Here is a 20,605-nt window from a genome sequence, read left to right on the forward strand (position 1 = left end):
ATGTAAATGGAGTGGCTCCTATTTATAAATTAAAAGATCCACCAGAACATCTGCTAACATGTGGTCTCCTGGAGCTCATCTGCCACCCACAGTTTTTCATCACCACTGATAAACATGTGCATGGATCATATGCAGAGGCTACCCTTCCTTTGAGGTGCTCAATGAACATGTGGTCAAGCATAGTGTAAACATGCTCTTCTCAGGCAGCAAACTACAAGTGCTTGCAAAGTTCGTGCTTTTGTAGGCCCACAAAATTAGCAGTACAGGAGATGGTGGTTGTGTAGTCATTGTTTGCCTGGTCTGTTTAATCTACACTAAATGTTTAAAAAAGATAGCGACGTTGTAAATTGGACACATAGAGAAGAGAATTGTTACCAAACACATGGAAAGACCGTAGCTCAGTGGTAGAGTATCTGTTTTGCCTGCAGAAGTTTCCAGGTTTGATCCCCAGCATCTCAAGTAGGACAGAGAACTCTCCCTAGATATAAAGGTCACCTGCAGAGGAAGTGTGGAAATGCCTCACATATCTTCCTCGTGTCTCACCATGGTGTATAATAGTTAGCATCAAGATATAGAAGCTGAGCTTCAAATCGTCACAAGAAGCTTACTGAGTGACCTTGGGCAAATCAGCCTCTCACAGCCTCCTCAGGTTGTACTGAGGATAAAAGGTGGGGAAGGATATTGTGCATCAACTCCAGAGGAAGGATAGAATTAAAACTTTAAAAAGAGATAAATAAATGGTATTTGTCTATGATGTGATCACAAACCCTTCTAGAAGCTGAAGAAGCCATGTAACAACGTAGCTTCTTGCATGCTATAGCTGTTCAGTAGGCAAAGCACCCTCAGGAACATGCTAGCACTCTTTAGCCTGGCAGGGAATGGCTCTCTTTAAAAGGCTGCTGAACCTGGCACTTGGAGCCCAGAAACTGAGAGCTTATGAGAGACGAACTCAACCAGACTTCAGAACTTGAAAAAGATTTCCTGAGTGCACTGTGCCCTGACACAGAAGTTCAATGGAAAGGACTCATGGGAGCTCTTACTTTCTGTCTGTCAACCCCAACAATCAGAGCCAAACACCTCTTCTGTGGAGGAGTCTCTGTGGGTTTGACAACAGATTCAATGGCTTTTATTTCTAAGAATTATACTCTGTATTCCCAGCCCACAGGGTTCATATAGTGACTTACAGTCAATTAAAATGGAAGTCTATATAATAAAACAGGGGTTTTATTATAAAACCTGTGGCCCTCCAGATGTTGCCAGACTACAGATTCCTTCTTGCCTGGGGCTGGGGGGGGGTAGGACCAGGTGTCCCCCGTCCATGCAATTAAAAAAACCCATATAGAATACGCATTCAAACACATTTTTAAAAAAGATCCTGTAGAGGTCTATAAATGAATTTGATCAAGCATAAATTAGCCTACACCAATATAAAGATTATAACCATCTTCCATAAACTCAGAAATGAGTCAGCCCGGGCAATTAGCTCCTTAAAGAGGGGACCATTATAGAGAAGCCCCTGGAGAGCAGCCTGGGGAAGACTCCTCCCTGCACACAGTCCTCATTACAATCACACTGTCCACAGCTTGCCAAGTGGACTGTGGTGGAGTATGAGGAGTGCAGTTGACATGGCAAGGATGGCATGTGGTCTTGGAGGAATGCAAGATTAGCAGTGAGGCAGCAAAAATTGGTGGTGGTTGGCATCTTTTGGCGCCCATGTGGTCCTCAGTGAAAGCCTCTGGGCCCCGAGCCACAACTTGCTTACAGGTACCTTATTTTCATGTTCTGTTGTAAACTCAGATGGAAAAAAGTAATTCTACTTATTCTACGTTTTCCTGTGTAATGTCAAATAGGCTTAACAATGGTAAAAAGAGAAATATTAACGGAGCATGAAAATTTGCTATGCAGGCTGAATATAACATCTTGCTATGGGCGTGAGCACTAAATTGCTTGCCTCTACTTTAATAATGCAAAGCCTAAGTAGCAGGACTTGAACCCCTGTGAGATTAAAATAAAATAAAAAATGGCTTCCTCTCCTAGCTGGCTGATCATATGAAAATGCATAAAGAACATATGTTCATAGGGTTCAATTAATATATCCTGCACACTCTGACCAGACAACTAAGCCAAAAAGCTCTACTAAAGCCATCAAGGGAAGGAGGGGATGCTGGCAGAAACAATGAGTGGGGAGATTTACTTTTTCCTCACAGACACTGTTGAGTTATGCCGTTATTTTACTTGCACGTCTTGCCTGCATTTATCATATTTATCAGGAAGCTGGGGATGTCAAGAGCAGATGTTGGACCAGTTGCACAGGTGCAGACTCGCGGGCTTGGGCAAGGCTCTGCTGATACAGCGGAAAGGTGGATGTGAGCCTCCTCTATTAGCTGATTTATGCCTGGAGCTTCTTGCCAGATGCGGAAGAAGAAATACATGTGAACGTAATTTAGAGACTCCTCACAAGATTACATAATGCAGCTTGGCTACCTTGAGCACTTGGCGACGCCCCTTTCCTTCGCCCAACTGGGTTGCTTGAAGAGCGATAAAAGTATTAGGCTTCCTCCCTTTTTCAAATGGCATCTTCATGATTGTGAGAACGAAACCCCGGTGTGATGTTTATTCCAGATATATTAATTTGGAATAAAACCAATGGTCACCCAAAACTGAGGCTTCATTCAGTCATTCAAACAAAGCGAAGACTGTTATAAATTATTTAAGCACAACACTCTTAAACAACAGAGACGGCTATTTTTATACATGCCGTGAGATAAATTGCAACGTGATAGCCTATCATATTCAACAGCAAAGGATGGTTGCTGATGCTTGGGGATGCCCATCTAAATCCTGTCACAAAACCCAGTCTCTTTCACATTAACTCAGTATCAGATAATGCTCTGAGCATGGACAGCATTCTCCTGCTACTTCTAGGGAAGGATAATTTATATGGTATTCTTTCAGACTTCTATAGGTGGAAAAGACCTATAAAAGCTTGAAAATACAAGACATGTAGCAACCTGCTTTGAACTGAAGAGGCACCTGGTCAGATTATCAGGAAAATGGGACAGCCATGCCCAAAACAGTACAAAGCAGCAGGAGGGCACCAGGTTGGGAAAGACTATATTATATCAATCAACTTGTCAGAAGAAGGACACAGTTTCTAAAGCCTTTGAAGTCAGTGTTAGCCTATGAACTGTGGCTGAGCATTCTCAAGGTTGACAAAGTTTCAGGGTGGCTTCCAAAGGCAGATACCATTCAGATGGCATAATCAGACTCTCCCAGGGGTGCAGAGAAGCCTGGCCCACTTCCAGCATTTGAGGCCCCTGTCCTTGAGAAAAAATTAAAATGACGGCACCCAAAAGCAAAATAAGGTATCCAAAATAAAGTGAGGCATAATTTGAATACATCTTTTATTTAATGAACACTTATGTAGCTGAGATACGTTTTGGTCTGCAATATACCAAGCTGAATGGCTCCCCTGACCACCACCACCTTGCCTCTGATTGGCTGCCTGACATAAAACTGGCATGTCTCAGCTCCAATGCCACTCACACAATATCTTCCATTTTTGCATAACTGGCCCCCTTCTTTTATACCTTTGTGCCATTTCCAACCTTTTAAATAAGATATTAGTATACCAAACAAGGAGCTTGTAGGTGTCTCAAACCACTGTGGGGGAAGGTTAGATGGCCAAAAATAATAATAAATCTGATTCTTATTCTTTATTTCTACTGTTCTCATGTATACCACTTAAGAGAGTTTTATTATATTAAGCAACATTTAAATCTATATACATTAACAAAAGCACCTCTGCCTCTTCTGAAGAAATACAGCCTCTCCATTCCTTAAGATAGGCACTATATTTTGGTACTGTGTTGAAATGCAATGGAAACAATGGGCATTTATTAATTTCAGGGGCAGTTAAAGGAAACTAAACATCATTGTGACTGACAGCATTCTGTTTTGCATCACTACATTGCCTACAAGGAAAGGGCAAGTGCCTGAAATTCCAGCACAATTGATAAGGATTGCTAGCAATGGCTATAATTAGTGCATTTTATTGCACTTGACTGCCTTCACCATTGGGGTGGAGTGTCTCTCCTCCTTGCTTTCTCTCTCTTACACTGTTAACATTGAGGCTGAAAGAGCTGTCATATCTAAAAGAAGCTGATAGTTGCTTGTGTTTTGTTGTCTTTCGGGACTGAGCATTCATTGTCAGCATGCCACATAAATGCCATTCTTGGTACTATTATTTTCCATTCAAGTACAACTTGGTTTGCCTTCCACATATATAGAAAGCACACACACTGTGGGGGAGGAAAGGATGCCAAGGAAAATGTTCTCTCTTAAACTGATGAAACATGAGGGCAAAACTCAGTCAACAGAAATTGGGAAGAGAGGTCAAAGATTATCTTTCATAACATAGGGCTTGTCCACAAAACCAGTTATCTCTGCAGATAATGCTATTTGTTCTTAGTTGAAAGCCCATAATCTTATCTTTCTCCTTCTCTTTCCCCTGATTGCTTGTTTTCTCTGTACCCTGATTTCACTCATAATCACTTAAAAGGTCTGATCAACTTTAATCCCTACTTCTGCACTACAGCAGGAAAAAGCACCATCTGGAAATGCTGTCAGAAAAGTGCTTCAGATGTTGGAAATCCCTGAGCAAGCCTTTGTAGACTCACCCATCTTCTATCCGAACCCAGAGGTCATTGAATTGTCTTTGGCGATGGTTTTTATACTGCTTCTTGTGCCACTTCTTCTGCCGCCCAAACTCTTCCAGCTGACTGATGCTGTCTGGCAGTAGAAGATGTGGAGGAAGACTGTCTTCTTCACTGGACTGAGGAGGCACTGAAGATGATGATGGTGGCACAGGGTCAAAAAAATGGATAGCAGGTGTGGCTGTTGCAGAGGAGCCTCTAGAGGGTGCGTTGATGTTTGCTCTGGGGATGCAAAACAAGCTTATCAAGAAGTGATTTGTGGCTGTGCTAGAAAAATCAAGATCTGAAACAACTGGGTTGAACTGAATTCACACAATGCTACTATTAGGCACAACAGATAGTACACAATACAGTCATACCTTGGGACAAATACACTTCAGGATAAGTATTTTTGGGTTGCGCTCCGCGGCAACCTGGAAGTAATGGAGTGCGTTACTTCCGGGTTTCGCCGCTCGCGCAGATGGTCAAAATGACATCATGCGCATGTGCGGAAGTGGCGAAATGTGACCCGCAGACGTGCAGCCACATCTTACGTTCTATTCAGGATGTGAACAGGGCTCTGGAACGGATCCCGTTTGCATCCCGAGGTACCACTGTATGCAATATTGGTGGTGCAAATATTAGCAGTGCAAAGGTGGCTGAAGTCTTATGTTGTGCCTTCCATGGGAAGGAAAATCAAGAGCCACAAAGGTTGTGGATCTGCCTCCTTATTTTGTTCTGAGCACACAAGTCAGACATCAGCAAACCTGTCCTGGGCAAACAATCCTGATCTGGGGAAGTGAATGAGAGCCTGAAGCTGAAGAATGAATAAACTGCTACAGTGAAATCTTTTTCTTTTTTTTTTTGGAATTTTTGGGAAACCAACTAGTTTGAGCAATGGACTTTCACTCACAAACTTATCATTCCTTACTTCCCCACTGCAGCCCTCTGTGTACCTACAAAAACTGTTCTAGAGGGTTGGAGGAATCTTCCAGAGCACAGGGAGGGATGAGGGAGCTACAGAGTGGAGAAGAACAAGTAGGATCTCCTTGTTCTTAGAATCATATAATTGTAGATTTGGCAGGGGCCACAAAGGTCATCAAGTCCAATCCCCTGCAATGCAGGAATCTTTTGCCCAACATGGGGCTTGAACCCTGAGACCCTGAGATTAAGAGCCTCATGCTCTACCGACGGAACTTTCCCAGCAGGATTCTCCTGGTACAATGTTGCATCTCACACTAACTTTGCAAGGCACTCAGTAAGGATGCTTCCGGTTTCTGTTTGGGAGAAAGAGGTTAGATTCACATGACCATATTGTTCCTTCCAAGTCTATGATGGTCTTATATTTGAAGAAGTACAGTTTCATTTTAGTTTCATTACATTTTTGATAATAGTACAAAACATATAACGTGGCAGCTTTGGGCCTTGTGCCATCATTCTGCTACTGCATCAGAAGCAATGCCAAACATGAGCTAATATCACTTTATAGATTCCCATAAATTCCACAATGGGAATATTTGTCAATTCAAGAATTCTACACTTCTTTACATATAACTTTCATCCTCTGCCCACAGACCACAAAGGCATCTGTCTTGTTGTATGCAAATCATGTAAGTATGGAAAAGCTTGCAACATACATAATTATTTGCCATTTTATATCCCCCTCCCAAGTATTTGGCTGCAATTGTTAAGGTTTTGGTGGCAAATGCTTGTACATCTCATCACCTGAAACTGCCACACTCCAGCAGTGTAGAAAGGAAGGCATATACAATATACATAGGGTCTTGTGGCTTGCATTTAGGAGACACTAACATATGTGATGATGCAGTAGTAGTTGTAGTAGTAGTAGTAGTAGTAGTAAGAATACCTTAATATATTCAATGGCAATATGTCTCTGATCTGTCATCCTACTGAGGAGAACCACATAAACTGTGAGATGTTTAATCTTCTTCATTTTATCTTAGGACTCAAATGTCTCAGTAAAAGGAAGAGAGGAGGTGGAGATATTTGTTGCAATCATTGGCACTTCACTCATATGGCTTAAGCTTATGCTTGAAACATGTAGCAGTGGGTAGCAGTGGGTTCTTCTTAGCTGGTTCGCACATGCCATAGAACTGGCTACAGTCCATTGACTGTAGTGTGCAGCCACCGTCCCACAGTCATCTATGCCTCCTCTTCAAAATTTGTGCTATTTGAGGACTATACTCATTTTGGAAGGAAGTTATATTTATTGGGAATACTTAAAACAACAAGAACAACAACAAGTAGAACAACAACAACAACAACAACAACAACAACAACAACAGGAAAGGAGAAATAGCTTCCATTGTTTCTCAGGAACCATGTTTCATAATCTTTGCCCCTGAAATAAAGCCATATAATTTCTCTTACCGTCAAGAAAACCCCATTATGCAATAATTGAAACTCTGAGAAAATGAAAACCACTTGTGGTTTCCTTCCCCAGAGCATATTATGTCACTCAGGAAACATCCTCCTTGGCATGTATGATTTTTTCATTGAAAGTTTGCTTGTTTGATTGGAAGTGCTTTATCACCATGCCAGCTGCCTGAGATGGTATCTTTGCCATTCATCCACATGCTTCCCAATGGCTGAACGACACCCTGTCCCCCCTCTCATTCCAATAGGTTTGGCAACTGCTGCAGATTATAGCTGAAACTATGGGTGGCATTTGGCCTAGATTCCAGCAGTCCTGTTGCTAGTATTTTTCTATGCATTGCTCCATGCCAGGATATTTTGGCAATATCCTCCAGCTGCTTGCTTTCCTGCCTTTGCTAGCTTGTGTATGGTCCACTAATGTTTTTATTTAGTGACTCGACCAGAAGTCTTGTTGGTGTTGAATTAAACTTGCATTTCCAGTCAAACATCCACTTCTAATATTAGCATGCAACACTTCATATAACTTCTCTGGACACCACCATTAATAAAAGGCCATCTCACCTGTAGTCATTTGATGGTGACGCCCAGAGAAAGGCTTCTATAGTGAAATAAATAAATAACAAACTAAGATTTCAATCCACAACCCACTTACTTAAAAACAGTCCCATTATAAATTGCTTTTGAGTCTCCCTCAAGTCCTTTCATAGCATTGTGGCTAAATGGTCAATTAGCTACAAACTGGGATTACAATCCTGATAGCTGTGAGCAGAAAAAGCTGCTATTTTGTGCTTGCCATAGAAGTGTAGAAGACATAACAACCAGGGAGATGGACAAGAACTTTATGTTCTCTCTTAAAAAAGAACAGAACAAGAGAAGAAAGCCTCTGACTCCTCCCAGATTCAAGTACTCCCAGTGCCACCTAGGGACTAAACTGTATAATAACACTATCCACCCAGTACGCTTGCATGAGCCATGTGTACAATTAGCTATATGAAACAAGTTTCCATACATGGAACAGATTATTGGGTTGCAGTTTGATTTTCCTTATGTCAAGATCTTGGGTAAACAGCTGCTCTGCATTAGAAAGAAGTTCTGTGAATTGTGGCCTACAATTATAGAGTTCTGCATTGACTTTGAAGCAGTCCTATTAAAGTCAGAAATACTGGAGAAAGTGGGTAGTGGGTTGCAGTAGTAGCCCTTGTGAGTAGTTGTAATGATTTCAACACATGCTGAACCATTGCTGCTCAGTTTAAAGAGATTAACTTTGGAAGCTGTTCAGACAAATGTGTGAGAGGCTTCTTAGCTTGACGGCATGATAGTATAGGTGGGAGAAGTAAGTGCCGGACAGTCCTGAGTGACTGCAAACAGACCGCAGACGTCAACAGATAAAACCAGCAATCTCTGTAGGCACATGATGCCACTCAATACTTTTGTAGCCACTTGGGATGGTACAAAGTGTAGCAGCACTTTGTTCCAGAGGAATATTACTGGAGGCTGAAAAGTTTCATCCACAAGACACAAGTGCCAAATGAAAGAAAGCAGGATAAGCTCCTTCCACCCTGCATGCTGCAATTACTTGGAGAGATTGCTTTTCCCTCACTATGTAATTTGGAGTGGTAAAGAGGTATGATTTGTGTTAGAACCACTCCAGTTATTTAAAGTGGATTACTGCAACACAGGGCTGCATTTGAAAATGGCCCTTTGTGCTTCAATTAATTCATAGCTGATTTTGAACCTTTAAGGCCCTTCACAGTTTGGGACCAGGCTACCTGAAGGATTGCATTTTACCAAGTTTAGTGACTCAGATTGCAAGATCTTCTTCTGAGGCCCTTCTCTGAGTGTCCCTACAAGGTGAGGTGGGTGGCTGTTTGGAAAAGGGCCTTTTAAATGGTGGCACCCTGCATGTGAAATGTTCTCCCCATAGAGGCTCATCTGATTGCTAATTTGTCATCATTTCAGTACCGAGTTTTTTCTCCCCCCCCCCATCCCTTTAAAATTTGCTAGTCTCAAAATTTCTTTAGTTTACTTTTCTTTTTCTGCTTTTCAAGTTTTCTGCTGTTTGTTGTTTTGCTCTGACTGTTTTTGTTTTTTTAAATTCTATATAGTAACTTGCCCAGAGAATGTTTTGTTATAGGGTGGCCTATAAATGAAGGAAGGAACTGACATTGTAGTCCATTTTTTCACAGGTAAAGGTAAAGGTAAAGGGACCCCGACCATTAGGTCCAGTCATGGATGACTCTGGGGTTGTGGCGCTCATCTCACTTTACTGGCCGAGGGAGCCAGTGTTTGTCCACAGACAGCTTCTGGGTCATGTGGCCAGCATGACTAAGCTGCTTCTGGTGAACCAGAGCAGCGCACAGAAACGCTGTTTACCTTCCCGCCAGAGCGGTACCTATTTCTCTACTTGCACTTGACATGCTTTCGAACTGCTAGGTTGGCAGGAGCAGGGACCGAGCAACGGGAGCTCACCCCATAGTGGGGATTCGACCTTCTGATTGTTAAGCCCTAGGCTCTGTGTCTTAAGAAAATATGCCAAAAAAAGAGAAACAAAACAAATCTGGTCCAAAACCCATCAGTGAGATTTCAATATGGTCTATACACAGCAAATATTATTAGCTTCTCTCCCCAGCTTTACAAAGGCACTTGGCATGAACAATTTTACTCTCTACCCTTTTGCAAATGAGTACTAGTAGCACGTGCATGTTCATTTTTTTATTGTGCCAATGACAGATCAGGCAATAAGTTATGGAGAATTGGGAGCAGAAGATTTGCTGTATTTTTCTCATTATCCCTTAACCACTCAGACTGCAATGCATAATATCAACAGGGGTTTCTTTTGTAGATATAAAAACTTGTTGGTTGAACCACCAAGATATTACTACCAAATTGGCAGGTTTTCTTAGGAACAAGTAAACAGAAGGATGTCACTCAATGTTCTGGAAATATCTTGCTGGATATGAATGATATCTAAATAAAATCTAGTTCTTCTATCAGTCAAATCAACAGGACATTTCTCAGAGCAACAGGACTAAATTGTTTTTTAAATCTTATTATAAAGTATGTTGCTAATTCTTTTATCTAAAATTTACCCAGAACAACTACGTTTCTTGACCACGTTCCTTGAAAGTTAATTGGATTTATAAATGCAATAAAATCACAAAGGAAACAATTTTATGAGCAGATGGAAATTCCTTGGAAATCTGGTGTGCATATTTCCAGTGACCAATTTGTAAAGCATTCATTCCTTCTAATTCCACAGATTTGGTTAAGTTAAGAATTAATTTGTGCACACTCAAGTTGAAATGTTTTGATTTAATCCCCCACCCATCCTAGTTAGAGGCTATTGAAAAACCTGTTGTCATATAAAAACAGGTTGAAGGGTGGAATGGTAGAATAAAAGATTCCATGCCCACAACAAATCATAACATGAAGGCCATGGAGGCTTAACACTTGGCTATGGGCTTTGGTTTTACAAGCTGCACAATAGAGGATCTCACAGGCCAAGTTATTCAAAGATTAATCAAAATACTTATTCTTGGCAGGCTAAGGAAGCCTTATTTTTCAGATTTAATTAGGATATGGACTGAAAGGTCAGGAGCACCAGATTTGGCTTTCAAAAAACCAAGTTGGCTTTTAAGAACTGATGCACAATGTCACAGTGAGCCTTGGGCTCCCTTGCTCTGTCCCCTCTTCTCTTTTATGCCCAAAGGTTTTCACTACCCTGAGTTCCTCTTCTTGACATACAATCTCAGGGAACAGTGGTTTAAACTATGCTATGAAAACAGGCCAGAATATGAAATCATGGTTTCGTCTTGGCTCATTCTCACTAAACACAGGCTCCAACTGCACTATACATTTAAAGCATTATCATGTGATTTTCAACAACCATGGCTTCCATCAGATAATCTTGGGGACTGCAGTTTGTGAAGAGTCCTGAGAATTATTAGGAAACCTCTATCCCTCACATTAGGGATGTGGGTGGCGCTGTGGGTTAAACCACAGAGCCTAGGGCTTGCCGATCAGAAGGTTGGCCGTTCGAATCCCCGTGACGGGGTGAGCTCCCGTTGCTCAGTCCCTGCTCCTGCCAACCTAGCAGTTCGAAAGCACGTCAAAGTGCAAGTAGATAAATAGGTCCCACTCCGGCGGGAAGGTAAACGGCGTTTCCGTGCACTGCTCTGGTTCGCCAGAAGCAGCTTAGTCATGCTGGCCACATGACCCGGAAGCTGTACGCAGGCTCCCTCAGCCAATAAAGCGAGATGAGCGCCGCAACCCCAGAGTCGGCCACGACTGGACCTAATGGTCAGGGGTTCCTTTACCTTTTTACTTATCCCTCACATTGAGCTACAGTTCTCAACCCCTGTTCCCAAGGAACTCTGAGAACAGGATGTGTGTGTCTCCTAACAATTCTCAGCACACTTAGCAAACTACATTTCCCAGGGGAAGCCATGACTGTTAAAAATACATGATAATGCTTTAAATATATAGGACAGATGGGACCATGGTTTAAACAAATCACAGTTCCTAAAATTCATATAATGAGGGGGAACAGCGGTTAGTTTACAAATTAAAAGTTGAAGCTTTCAATCTCCTTGCAATTAAAAAAGAAGTGAAAAGCTGGAGAGAGAGCATAGAAGCCTGTGCCCGTGGATTCTCATTTTGAATGAGTCCTTCAAATGTTATATAACTCCTCGAGTGCTTTGATTCAAGGCAACCACAAACATTTTTTATCACTTTTCTCCTCTTTTGCAGGGGGGAAGAGGAGCAAAGTAAAGAAGTTCCACTCTATACAAATTCCAGTGAGCAAATCCAATATAGCAGCTGCTACCCATTTAATCTGAAAGTACCTATCAAAAAGAGCAATTCACTAGGCACCTGTGACCAGTGATGACTTTCTATTGTTGCTGAATTCTCAGAATCTACTCTGCTCTTCAGAAGCGTATCAGTATTGTGTGCCCAACTTAGCTTCGAATGCTGACAATGTTGCATTTCTTCTCCCTTGAATTCCACAATTGTTTACTCCATGAACTGAATTATTGAGGCAATATCCTTACTTGTGACCTTGGAATCTATACAACCATCAGCAAAAACTATTGGGGGGGGCTATTGTCCCCCCCAAAAAATCAAGCCAGAATTGGCATCTATGGTAAATATGGATATAAGACAAAACAGAACTGGTGATTGAGTCATATTTAACATTGGTTCAAGGCACTGTGACAGAAATAAGCTTCTGTTTTGCTAGTGATAGTCCTCATGTCAATTGTCTACAAGAGCCTCCCTTTTTGTAGAGCATTTATATACAGTTAGATAACAGCAATTCCCCCACCTCTGGGTCAAAACTGTGACTGTGTGATGGTGAATTCAGAATAAGTCAATTACACTTGCTTCCAGACATTAAAATTGGTAGAATTATATAACACATGGATAGGCATGGTTTGCATTTAAATGTGAACCTGTCTAATTCATACTGTCTAAACATTAGGAAGAACTTCCTGACAGTAAGAGCTGTTCGACAGTGGAATTTGCTGCCAAGGAGTGTGGTGGAGTCTCCTTCTTTGGAGGTCTTTAAGCAAAGGCTTGACAACCATATGTCAGGAGTGCTCTGATGGTGTTTTCTGCTTGGCAGGGGGTTGGACTCGATGGCCCTTGTGGTCTCTTCCAACTCTATGATTCTATGATTCTATGATTCTATGATTCTATACTTCCGGAAACAATACAGAAACTGAACCACAGTTATCCTTTGAAATTTACATGTTTCTGAATTTTGTGATACAGTTCTCCATCCAGAAAACAAGTACAAAATATGTACACTGGGAAAGTACAAACAAAAATGCATGCATTAGTGAAAGAACATGTAAAACTGCACTGTTTGCAAAACTGCAAAGTGGTGTGCATATTGAAAAAGTGTGTGTATTGTATATGAAAATGGGTATGAATTTTCATGCAGGCTAATGAAAAAAATTCAGAGACTGATGTGGAAATGGACTTAACTTAAGATTGGAAAAATGAGAAACTAAGAGAAAATGACCGTTGAAAGATAGAAGAAAACTTTACTTTTTTGACCCTGTGCCATTCTGAAAAACAACTTCTGTTTATGTAATGTCCTATGTTTTTGCGAACAATGCATTATTGAAAATGTAATAGATTTGCTTATTCACAGGAAAAGGGGAGGAATAAAGACAAATGAAGCTTACTTTTCTATTGGCTGTCCTGCAGGAATATGCTTTACTTCAAACCCAGCTTGCTTCAGCACATCGATAACAGTATTGTTGCCCAAGAAGTGACCTGAAAGTGGACAAATAGAAAAGTCATTCAGAAACCTGATGAAAAGCTTTTTATTTATCGCTGGACCTGTATCACAATATATTCAAGAGGTTCAGGGTAGATAACAAAGTCAACAGATTAGCTAAAGAACAATTCAGTAGCATGATTCCACACCAGAACTTCATCGTTCTGGGTCCTTGCCCAGGTTTGTGCATTTAAAAGTCCCTGAATGTAGAGCATTCCTACTGCTGCAGCGATAGTGACAGAAGTAAAGGATAAACTAGATTGCTCACTCATGACACTCAATTCTTTAGAAGCTCTGCTTACAGTTTTTATCCCTCAGCAATGGCAAAGGATAAGTTCCAGGCCAACTTCATGTGGGAACATTATGAAACATACAAACTAAGATCAAACCTGCAATTATAATTGCAGTGTAGGTGAAGGCAAGTAAGGAAAATGCCACTTTCCTTCTTTTTCAGGAGACACTACAATCATATACACCCACCTAAGTTATCATACACACACAGGCAGATACTTTCCTCTGTCCTAGTGATCTATACTGGCAGCAATTTTTCTGTTATTTGTTGAAAAATCAACCATCACGTCCATCATGCTTCCCTGTCTGCATTTGCCTTATCTGCCTGGATTGATTTTGGAATTGAAACTGTAGATCAGAGAAGTAAGCTAAAGTCATCTCACCCAAATTTGACATCACAGTCCAACACTTTTCCTGGAAAAGAGCAAACCCTGTGAAGATCCAGATTAATTCATTCCTCTGAGAAGCCCAGGCTTCTCATTGAGCCCCAGGAATTCTCTAGAGTGCAACACTTGTCTTTGTTCTGTTTGTTCATTTATATGAGAGCTGGATTTTGTTTCAGTAAGTAGCAGCAAAAATAACCAGCCTGGTGATCAGGATGTTGTGCATACACAGAATCAAAGAGAGAAAGAGCAATTCCTGACTACTCAGTACCAAGACACAGGGTAAAAAGAGATGCCCACCAAACTGTAATTTTTACTCAGTAAAATTAAAAAAGAAAAAGTCAATGTGGCTTAACACTTGCAGTTGCCCAACAGTGAGATAAAATGGGTTCAAAACTCAGCAACAAAATACAATGTGTGATGAAAAACAGAATAAAAAGTGTCTAGATGGCCTGCTACAAATAAACACTAAAAGCTGCCAAATGTATTTCAATCATACGGTTGTCTTCAGTGGCACATACTGAAAAGTGAATTAACAGTTTCAAAGTGGATCAAGTACATATTATCTCAGACTTGTTTATAATGGGGAGTGCAATCTTGAAAAAGCAAAAAACAAATATGTAACATTATGTTATATTTGTATCTTACTTGCACTACTCCTATTTGAAAGCTACGTATATGCAGCTTCCTTAACAGACCAGAACGATGGATACAAAAATGCATCTCCTTTCACAAGTGAGGAAAGTGCCTGGATGTGCATTGTGATGCAGTGCACACCTGAGCATGGCTTGGTAAGGTGGCTGGGCACAGTCAGACTCCTGGGGAATGGCACATGTAGCCCTGATATTAAGATGCAGGCATTCAGCTTGGAGAACAACGCAGGCAGCAAGCTATTTCACTTAGGGATCCCAACACATTAAGCAGTGAAGAAATGTATTCTCTAAGCAGCATTAAGCAGTGAGGAAATGTATTCTCTAATTAGTTGAGTAACATGCGCTGGGGTGGGAGTAATGAGAACATGGGGAAGGAATGAGGATTAAAGCTCTTCTGATTGGAGTTTAGAGCTCCGCAGTGGGAAAGAAGTGGGGAGATGATGGTCCAGAGGCCTAGCTGGCTGGATTAGGCCAGCAGGTCTGAGGTTCCCCATCTCTGCAGTGCAGCAAAGGCATTTGCGTGCCACCGCCTGCTTTTGCATGTGGCTCTTCTTTGCTGGCTCAGGATGAGCCTGGAAATTACTCAATATTCAATGGTAATTTGGATGCCAAGCTCATCAATGATTCCTCCCCTGTTTATTCCTGTTTATAATTCAGAGAAAGCATGATAATCAGTATCAGTTGTAAGGGTGATATGCATGTAGAAATTTTAGTACTGTTTGCAAGAGCCATAAAGCGGTACTTTCTAGCCAAAACACACTTTTTAGAACACTTAAAAAATACCATATGAAATGAATCTCAAAACAAAAACAGACAATAAATCCCAATTAAAATTGCATTTGCAGGTTCCAACTGGATCCAGCATTCCACCCACTCCTTTAGAGAATTGTTTGATTCTGGTTTACTAACTGGCTTATAACTAAAGCAAAGACCAGGGTTCCGAAAATGTGTTACATGACCTCAGAGATCTGAATGCTAGGACCCTGGTGAGTCATTAAGTCGGCTCTATTGTAAGCATCCAAGAACTGTGGTTAAAATGCAAAGCATGAAGAAACAATGGGCTTGAGTCCTGCAACTTCACAATTACAGAGACTTTCCAAAAATACTAGCCCAGATTGTGGTCAGCTCCAAGGCAACGCTGCCAGTACTGCTTGCATATACAGATTATTGAAGCAACAGATATCCAAAATTGACACAAATCCTTGCGAGGAAAATCACATTGTGAGCAGCTATCTTGAAAACATTTAGCATACAATCACCACACCGGCTTCAGTATGGTTTACCTCAGTGGTCTGAAGAGTATGGGCTCTCTCCCATCTCTCTCACGGTCCAATGCTAAGCGAATTTAAGAGGTTTTTGGCTCTACAGATCTCAATTTGGACATCACATAGGTAGTTCTGTTCCATCTGCTGTTAGTAAAAGACTGAAACAGACACTGCATAGATAAACTTACAATAAAGCAACCTTTTGGTCTTCCCACAGACTTTCTGTTTGCTAATCAACATTCCTTTGTTTATGGTCCAGGCTCTCCTGGTTTCAGTATGGCAGACAGCACCCTCTTTGCTATAAACAGAGCCAGCACAGCTTTATAGATATTATAAAATATTTGTCCCTTTCTTCCATTTTGGAAACCATGATAAGTGCTAAGTAGGCCAGGCTGAAATCCAGAGGTTCTCTTTCTCTCTGCTCCCACCCCCCAAGTTTAAATATTCTGCTGAATTAGGAGATGAAGTAGTTGCAGCTATTCCTGGTTATCCCATCTGCTCCATTCCTTACCTGCTGTAACAAGCTGGACTCAAGGTGTGCCATAGATTGCAGGTGCGTGTGTGTTATGTGTGTGAGAGAGAGACAGATTCAGGAGGGGAAAGCTATGGGTGCCTTGTCTTCTGAGACCACAGCAACATAAAGATAAAAGTTGAAATCTCTGGGTTGCAGCTTGGCAAATCTAAAAAGTACAAGGGTTTTCTTACCCAACTCTGAAGTGCTAATGGCCTCATTCTCCTCCTGGAGATAACCAGCGGTGGAGGAAGCTGCTCAGGCGCCTGGGGTGGTGTACCCAGGGGCGGGGCGAGCTGCTCATAGGGGCCTCTGGAGTATGCCTGCCTCCTCCCACTCAGCTGCCCTACAGCTGAGGGTGGAAGAGGCAGTGGGCAGACCTTTTGGGCAGCGCAGAGTCTTTGTGCGCCCAAGCCACCACTCTCTCCCAGGAGAGATGCGTGGCTCAGGCGTGCTGCAGGCCCCACGGTGAGTGCCACCCGGCATTTTGTCACCCCCCTCAGTGGTGACACCCAGGGCGACCCGCACCCACCGCACCCCCCTTCCTCCACCCCTGGAGATAATGTATCTGTATCCAGGCTGTACTACATGAGGCTGCAGAAAGAAGCTCATGTGAAGGGATTTCTTATATAAAATATGGCCTGTAAATATAAAACTAGCACACCAGGAAGAAGGTTGGGCTAGAGTCCATAACAGTTATAGTTTTCTGTGTGCAGAGATGATTTTGTCTGGAAGATCTTCCACTACATGAACCTCACACTGGCAGCAGTAAGCCATATGACCCAGACACAGACCTTTCTGCCAGTGAGAACTAGGCCTCAGATATGCCTTATCTCTTATCTCCAGTAGGAAGTTTCCACCTGCATTCTGAGATGCAGTTCACCATTTTACAGGTATGTTCAAGTGTCAGTAAACATTCCCTGCATTCAAAGCCACCATAAAAAAATGGTTCAAACCCTGGCATTTCCAGGTAGCCCTGGAGAGCCACTGCTAGCCAGAGTAGACCAGGGCTACCCTCCAAATGTTGCTGGACTACAATTACCATCATCCCTGATCATTGGCCATACTGGGAATTTGTTTAGCAACACCATGTTGAGTCTAGTCAGAAGCGGCACATCCTGTTTTGCCACCTGAAACGAACTGAGAATATGCTGCTATGCCACCAACCTCTCTTATGTGGGTTATGTGGCAGTGCCCACAAAGCGGAGACACCAAGAGCAGGTTCCAGCAGGATCTCATGAGTTTTGGTGAGCTCTAGTGAGATTTTGGTGAGATCTTGCTGCTGCTTGCACCACTTCTTTGCTGGTTGTTGGGTGGACAAGGTAACCACAGGGGCATCGCTTCTTGGGCTTCCGTCACCAGAGGTAGCTACTCCATCCTGCCTCGTGGGTGGGCCAGCCCTGGCTCTACTGTAGGCAATACAGAATTAGATGAATAAATGGTCTGGCTCAGTGTAAGGTAACTTCCCATGTTCCTAAATGGGTGACAATTGTCTACCCAATTGTTTGATCATCAACAATCAATGGTTAGATTTTCCCAGCTACACATGTAAAAAAAATTGTTTGTTTGTTTGTTTGTTTGTTTTTAAAAAGGGTGATTGCTTTTGCCAGATGACTCATTAAAAAAAATGTCAATTTCTGCTCCCAAAAATGAAAGTTTTATTCTTGAAATATTTCTACTGAGGTAGACAATTGTTGCTGGTCTCGATTCTGTGTTGATTTGCTACATTTGTCCTGGACAAAATCCTTACAGCATTATTCTAATTTATTGTGACAGCTGGTGAAAGCTGGGTCAGATGAGGGCAGGATATCTATTTGATTGGGGAATACCTAGCACACATGCAGCAGGGAAGGGGGGGAGCCTCATACAGGATTGCATTTAATTCTCTCCATAGGCATGTAATGAATACTATCAAGTTCAAATGGTTCCAGTGCTGTTGATGAAACAAAAGGGGTCAAATATAACACTGTATATAGAAACTACAGGGGAAAAAATATTTTTCAGCTCAATGAAATAAAGTTTTGTCATTCAGAAGAAAGCCTCAGAATTTGTTGTATCAAGTCATAAGTAACCTGGCTAGAAGGAAGCTTTAGAGGAGGACAGAGGCACTGTCTTGCACCCAGTGCACGGTGCATGTGTGTGACATCATGCACATGCAATGCACACTGCACATGCACATTGTCACATGCATGCAACATGCACTGCACGTGTGATGTTGCATTGTCAGGAGACCAAGCATGGAGCCCAGTGTGGCGCAGCTTCAATGGCTCACGGCTCCTCCTCTCTCATGCTCAGGCGGAGCCCTCATTGTGCTCAGCTCTGTGCTTGGCATCCTCCACCCCCTCAACATTGAGGGAGTCTGGCTCTTCGCCAACAGATACTGAGGGGGCCAAAGACGCCTCGGCCCTATATAACTGGTACGCCTGGGTGAGGATAACACTCAGTCAGATTTTTACAAGCTTTGCTTTTTAATGTGGTACAGTCATACCCCGAGTTGAATGTGCTTCGGGTTGAGCACGTTCGAGTTGCGCTCCGCGACAACCCAGAAGTAACGGAGTGCGTTACTTCCAGGTTTCGCCACTCACGCATGCGCAGACACTCAAAATGACATCACGCGCATGCGCAGAAGCGGCGAAACACGACCTGTGCAGATGCGCCATCGCATCTTACGTTCCATTCAGGATGCGAATGGGGCTCCGGAATGGATCCCGTTCGCATCTTGAGGTACCACTGTACTTGGTGTCAGCAGAGGCTGGGGAAAGGGTTTCCAAAACTTATGGTTAGCTTGAAACATACACCTACCTGATATATATGTATACTGCCAAACTTTAAAAGACAATTCAGATTTTTAAAAGGAGGTGGAGCTGTGTGTGGTACAGTTACTATAGATTTCAGCATTGATTTTCAGCAAAATTATTGTCATTTACACCTCAATCCCAACCAATATTTTCTTCGAATTCTCATTGTGTTTAAAAATACATAAGCTGTTTTGATCAGTTCCAGTTTGATGTAGAGAGTACACTGTACCACACATACAATTTGCTAGTAGTTGGCAGAGGACAAGAGGAAAAGGTGGCCCTTAGCATTTTAGAAAGATGACACTGTGACAGTGACAGTGGGCTTGGATTGGAAAATCTGGAAGCAGGTCCAAGTACCTTACTCTCTGCTGCCACTAAAGAAGTTCAGGTAAGGTTGAAACTTCTGGTTTGATCTTTGACTACTTCATAATGGATCAGTCCGTCTGGGGAGACAGGGGCCGTTCTGGCTTTATATAACTCCTGGCATGGGTTTGCCTCCCCGGTCTAAGGACTTTCCTAGTTTTCAGGAACCCTGTCTTGCCTGAAGGTCTGTTGAGCCCTGCGGCCTGGCTATTGAACTGCTGGGTCATTGCCTCCTGACAGCCAGCTACCAGCTCTGACAATGGCAATTAGTATGTCATGTCTGCTTCTCATTTGCATGCCATTGCACAAGCCTCACAGGAAAATGCAGGATCAAAGCTGAGCTCATATCTTCTGGCATAAAAAGAAAAAGAAATATTGAAAATAAAAATAAAAACCTTAATAGTGAAAAAGGCTGAGATCTATGCAATTCTTTATTTTATTGTTTACTATCTCATCCATTTCGGGGGGGGGAGGGTCAGGGATACGCAAACCCCTAAACATTTTGTGAATCTAATTGAGGGACCTCATTGAGGGGCAGTATTTCAATATGTGTAGGAAAATGAGAGTACCTCTAAACATTTTTTTTAGGGGGAAAAAAGCACTGCATAATACACCCTGCAACTCTGAACTTTTATCTGCACAGCATATGATTCTATACTGCATTGCAAGCCCCAGTTGAAGAACACTGCCTGGCTTTTAAAAAGTACTCCTGGCTTAAAAACATCACTTTCCACAAAGCATAATAAGCTGAGATTGCTAATTATTTTTGGTGTTTATGTACAGTCTGTTCTGAACTGTATCTTGTTTATGTTTGTCTTGGACAGATTCATGGAGGATAAGGCAATGATGCTTCTGAATACCAGTTGCTGGAAACCACGGGGGGGGGGGAGTGCTCTCGTGCTCAGACCCTGTTTGCTGGTTTCCCATAAGCATCTAGGTCAGCCACTTTGAGGACAGGATGCTG

At 42.2% G+C, this 20,605-nt stretch overlaps 1 protein-coding gene across 1 annotated transcript in view; it reads right to left on the reverse strand.

Annotated features, from left to right (window-relative positions):
- The window catches only part of TRABD2B (TraB domain containing 2B), a 238,865-nt gene that overhangs the window by 3,696 nt on the left and 214,564 nt on the right, over positions 1–20,605 (reverse strand). Inside the window, exons 5-6 of the mRNA XM_081009430.1 lie at positions 13,283–13,373; positions 4,680–4,937 (exon numbers count right to left, since the gene is read on the reverse strand). Of these exons, the coding sequence (XP_080865556.1) occupies positions 4,680–4,937; positions 13,283–13,373 (349 nt within the window). The remainder of the gene's footprint in view (positions 1–4,679; positions 4,938–13,282; positions 13,374–20,605) is intronic.

Source organism: Podarcis pityusensis (assembly GCF_964106645.2).
Source record: "Podarcis pityusensis genome assembly, chromosome: 6".
Taxonomy (NCBI): Eukaryota; Metazoa; Chordata; class Lepidosauria; order Squamata; family Lacertidae; genus Podarcis; species Podarcis pityusensis.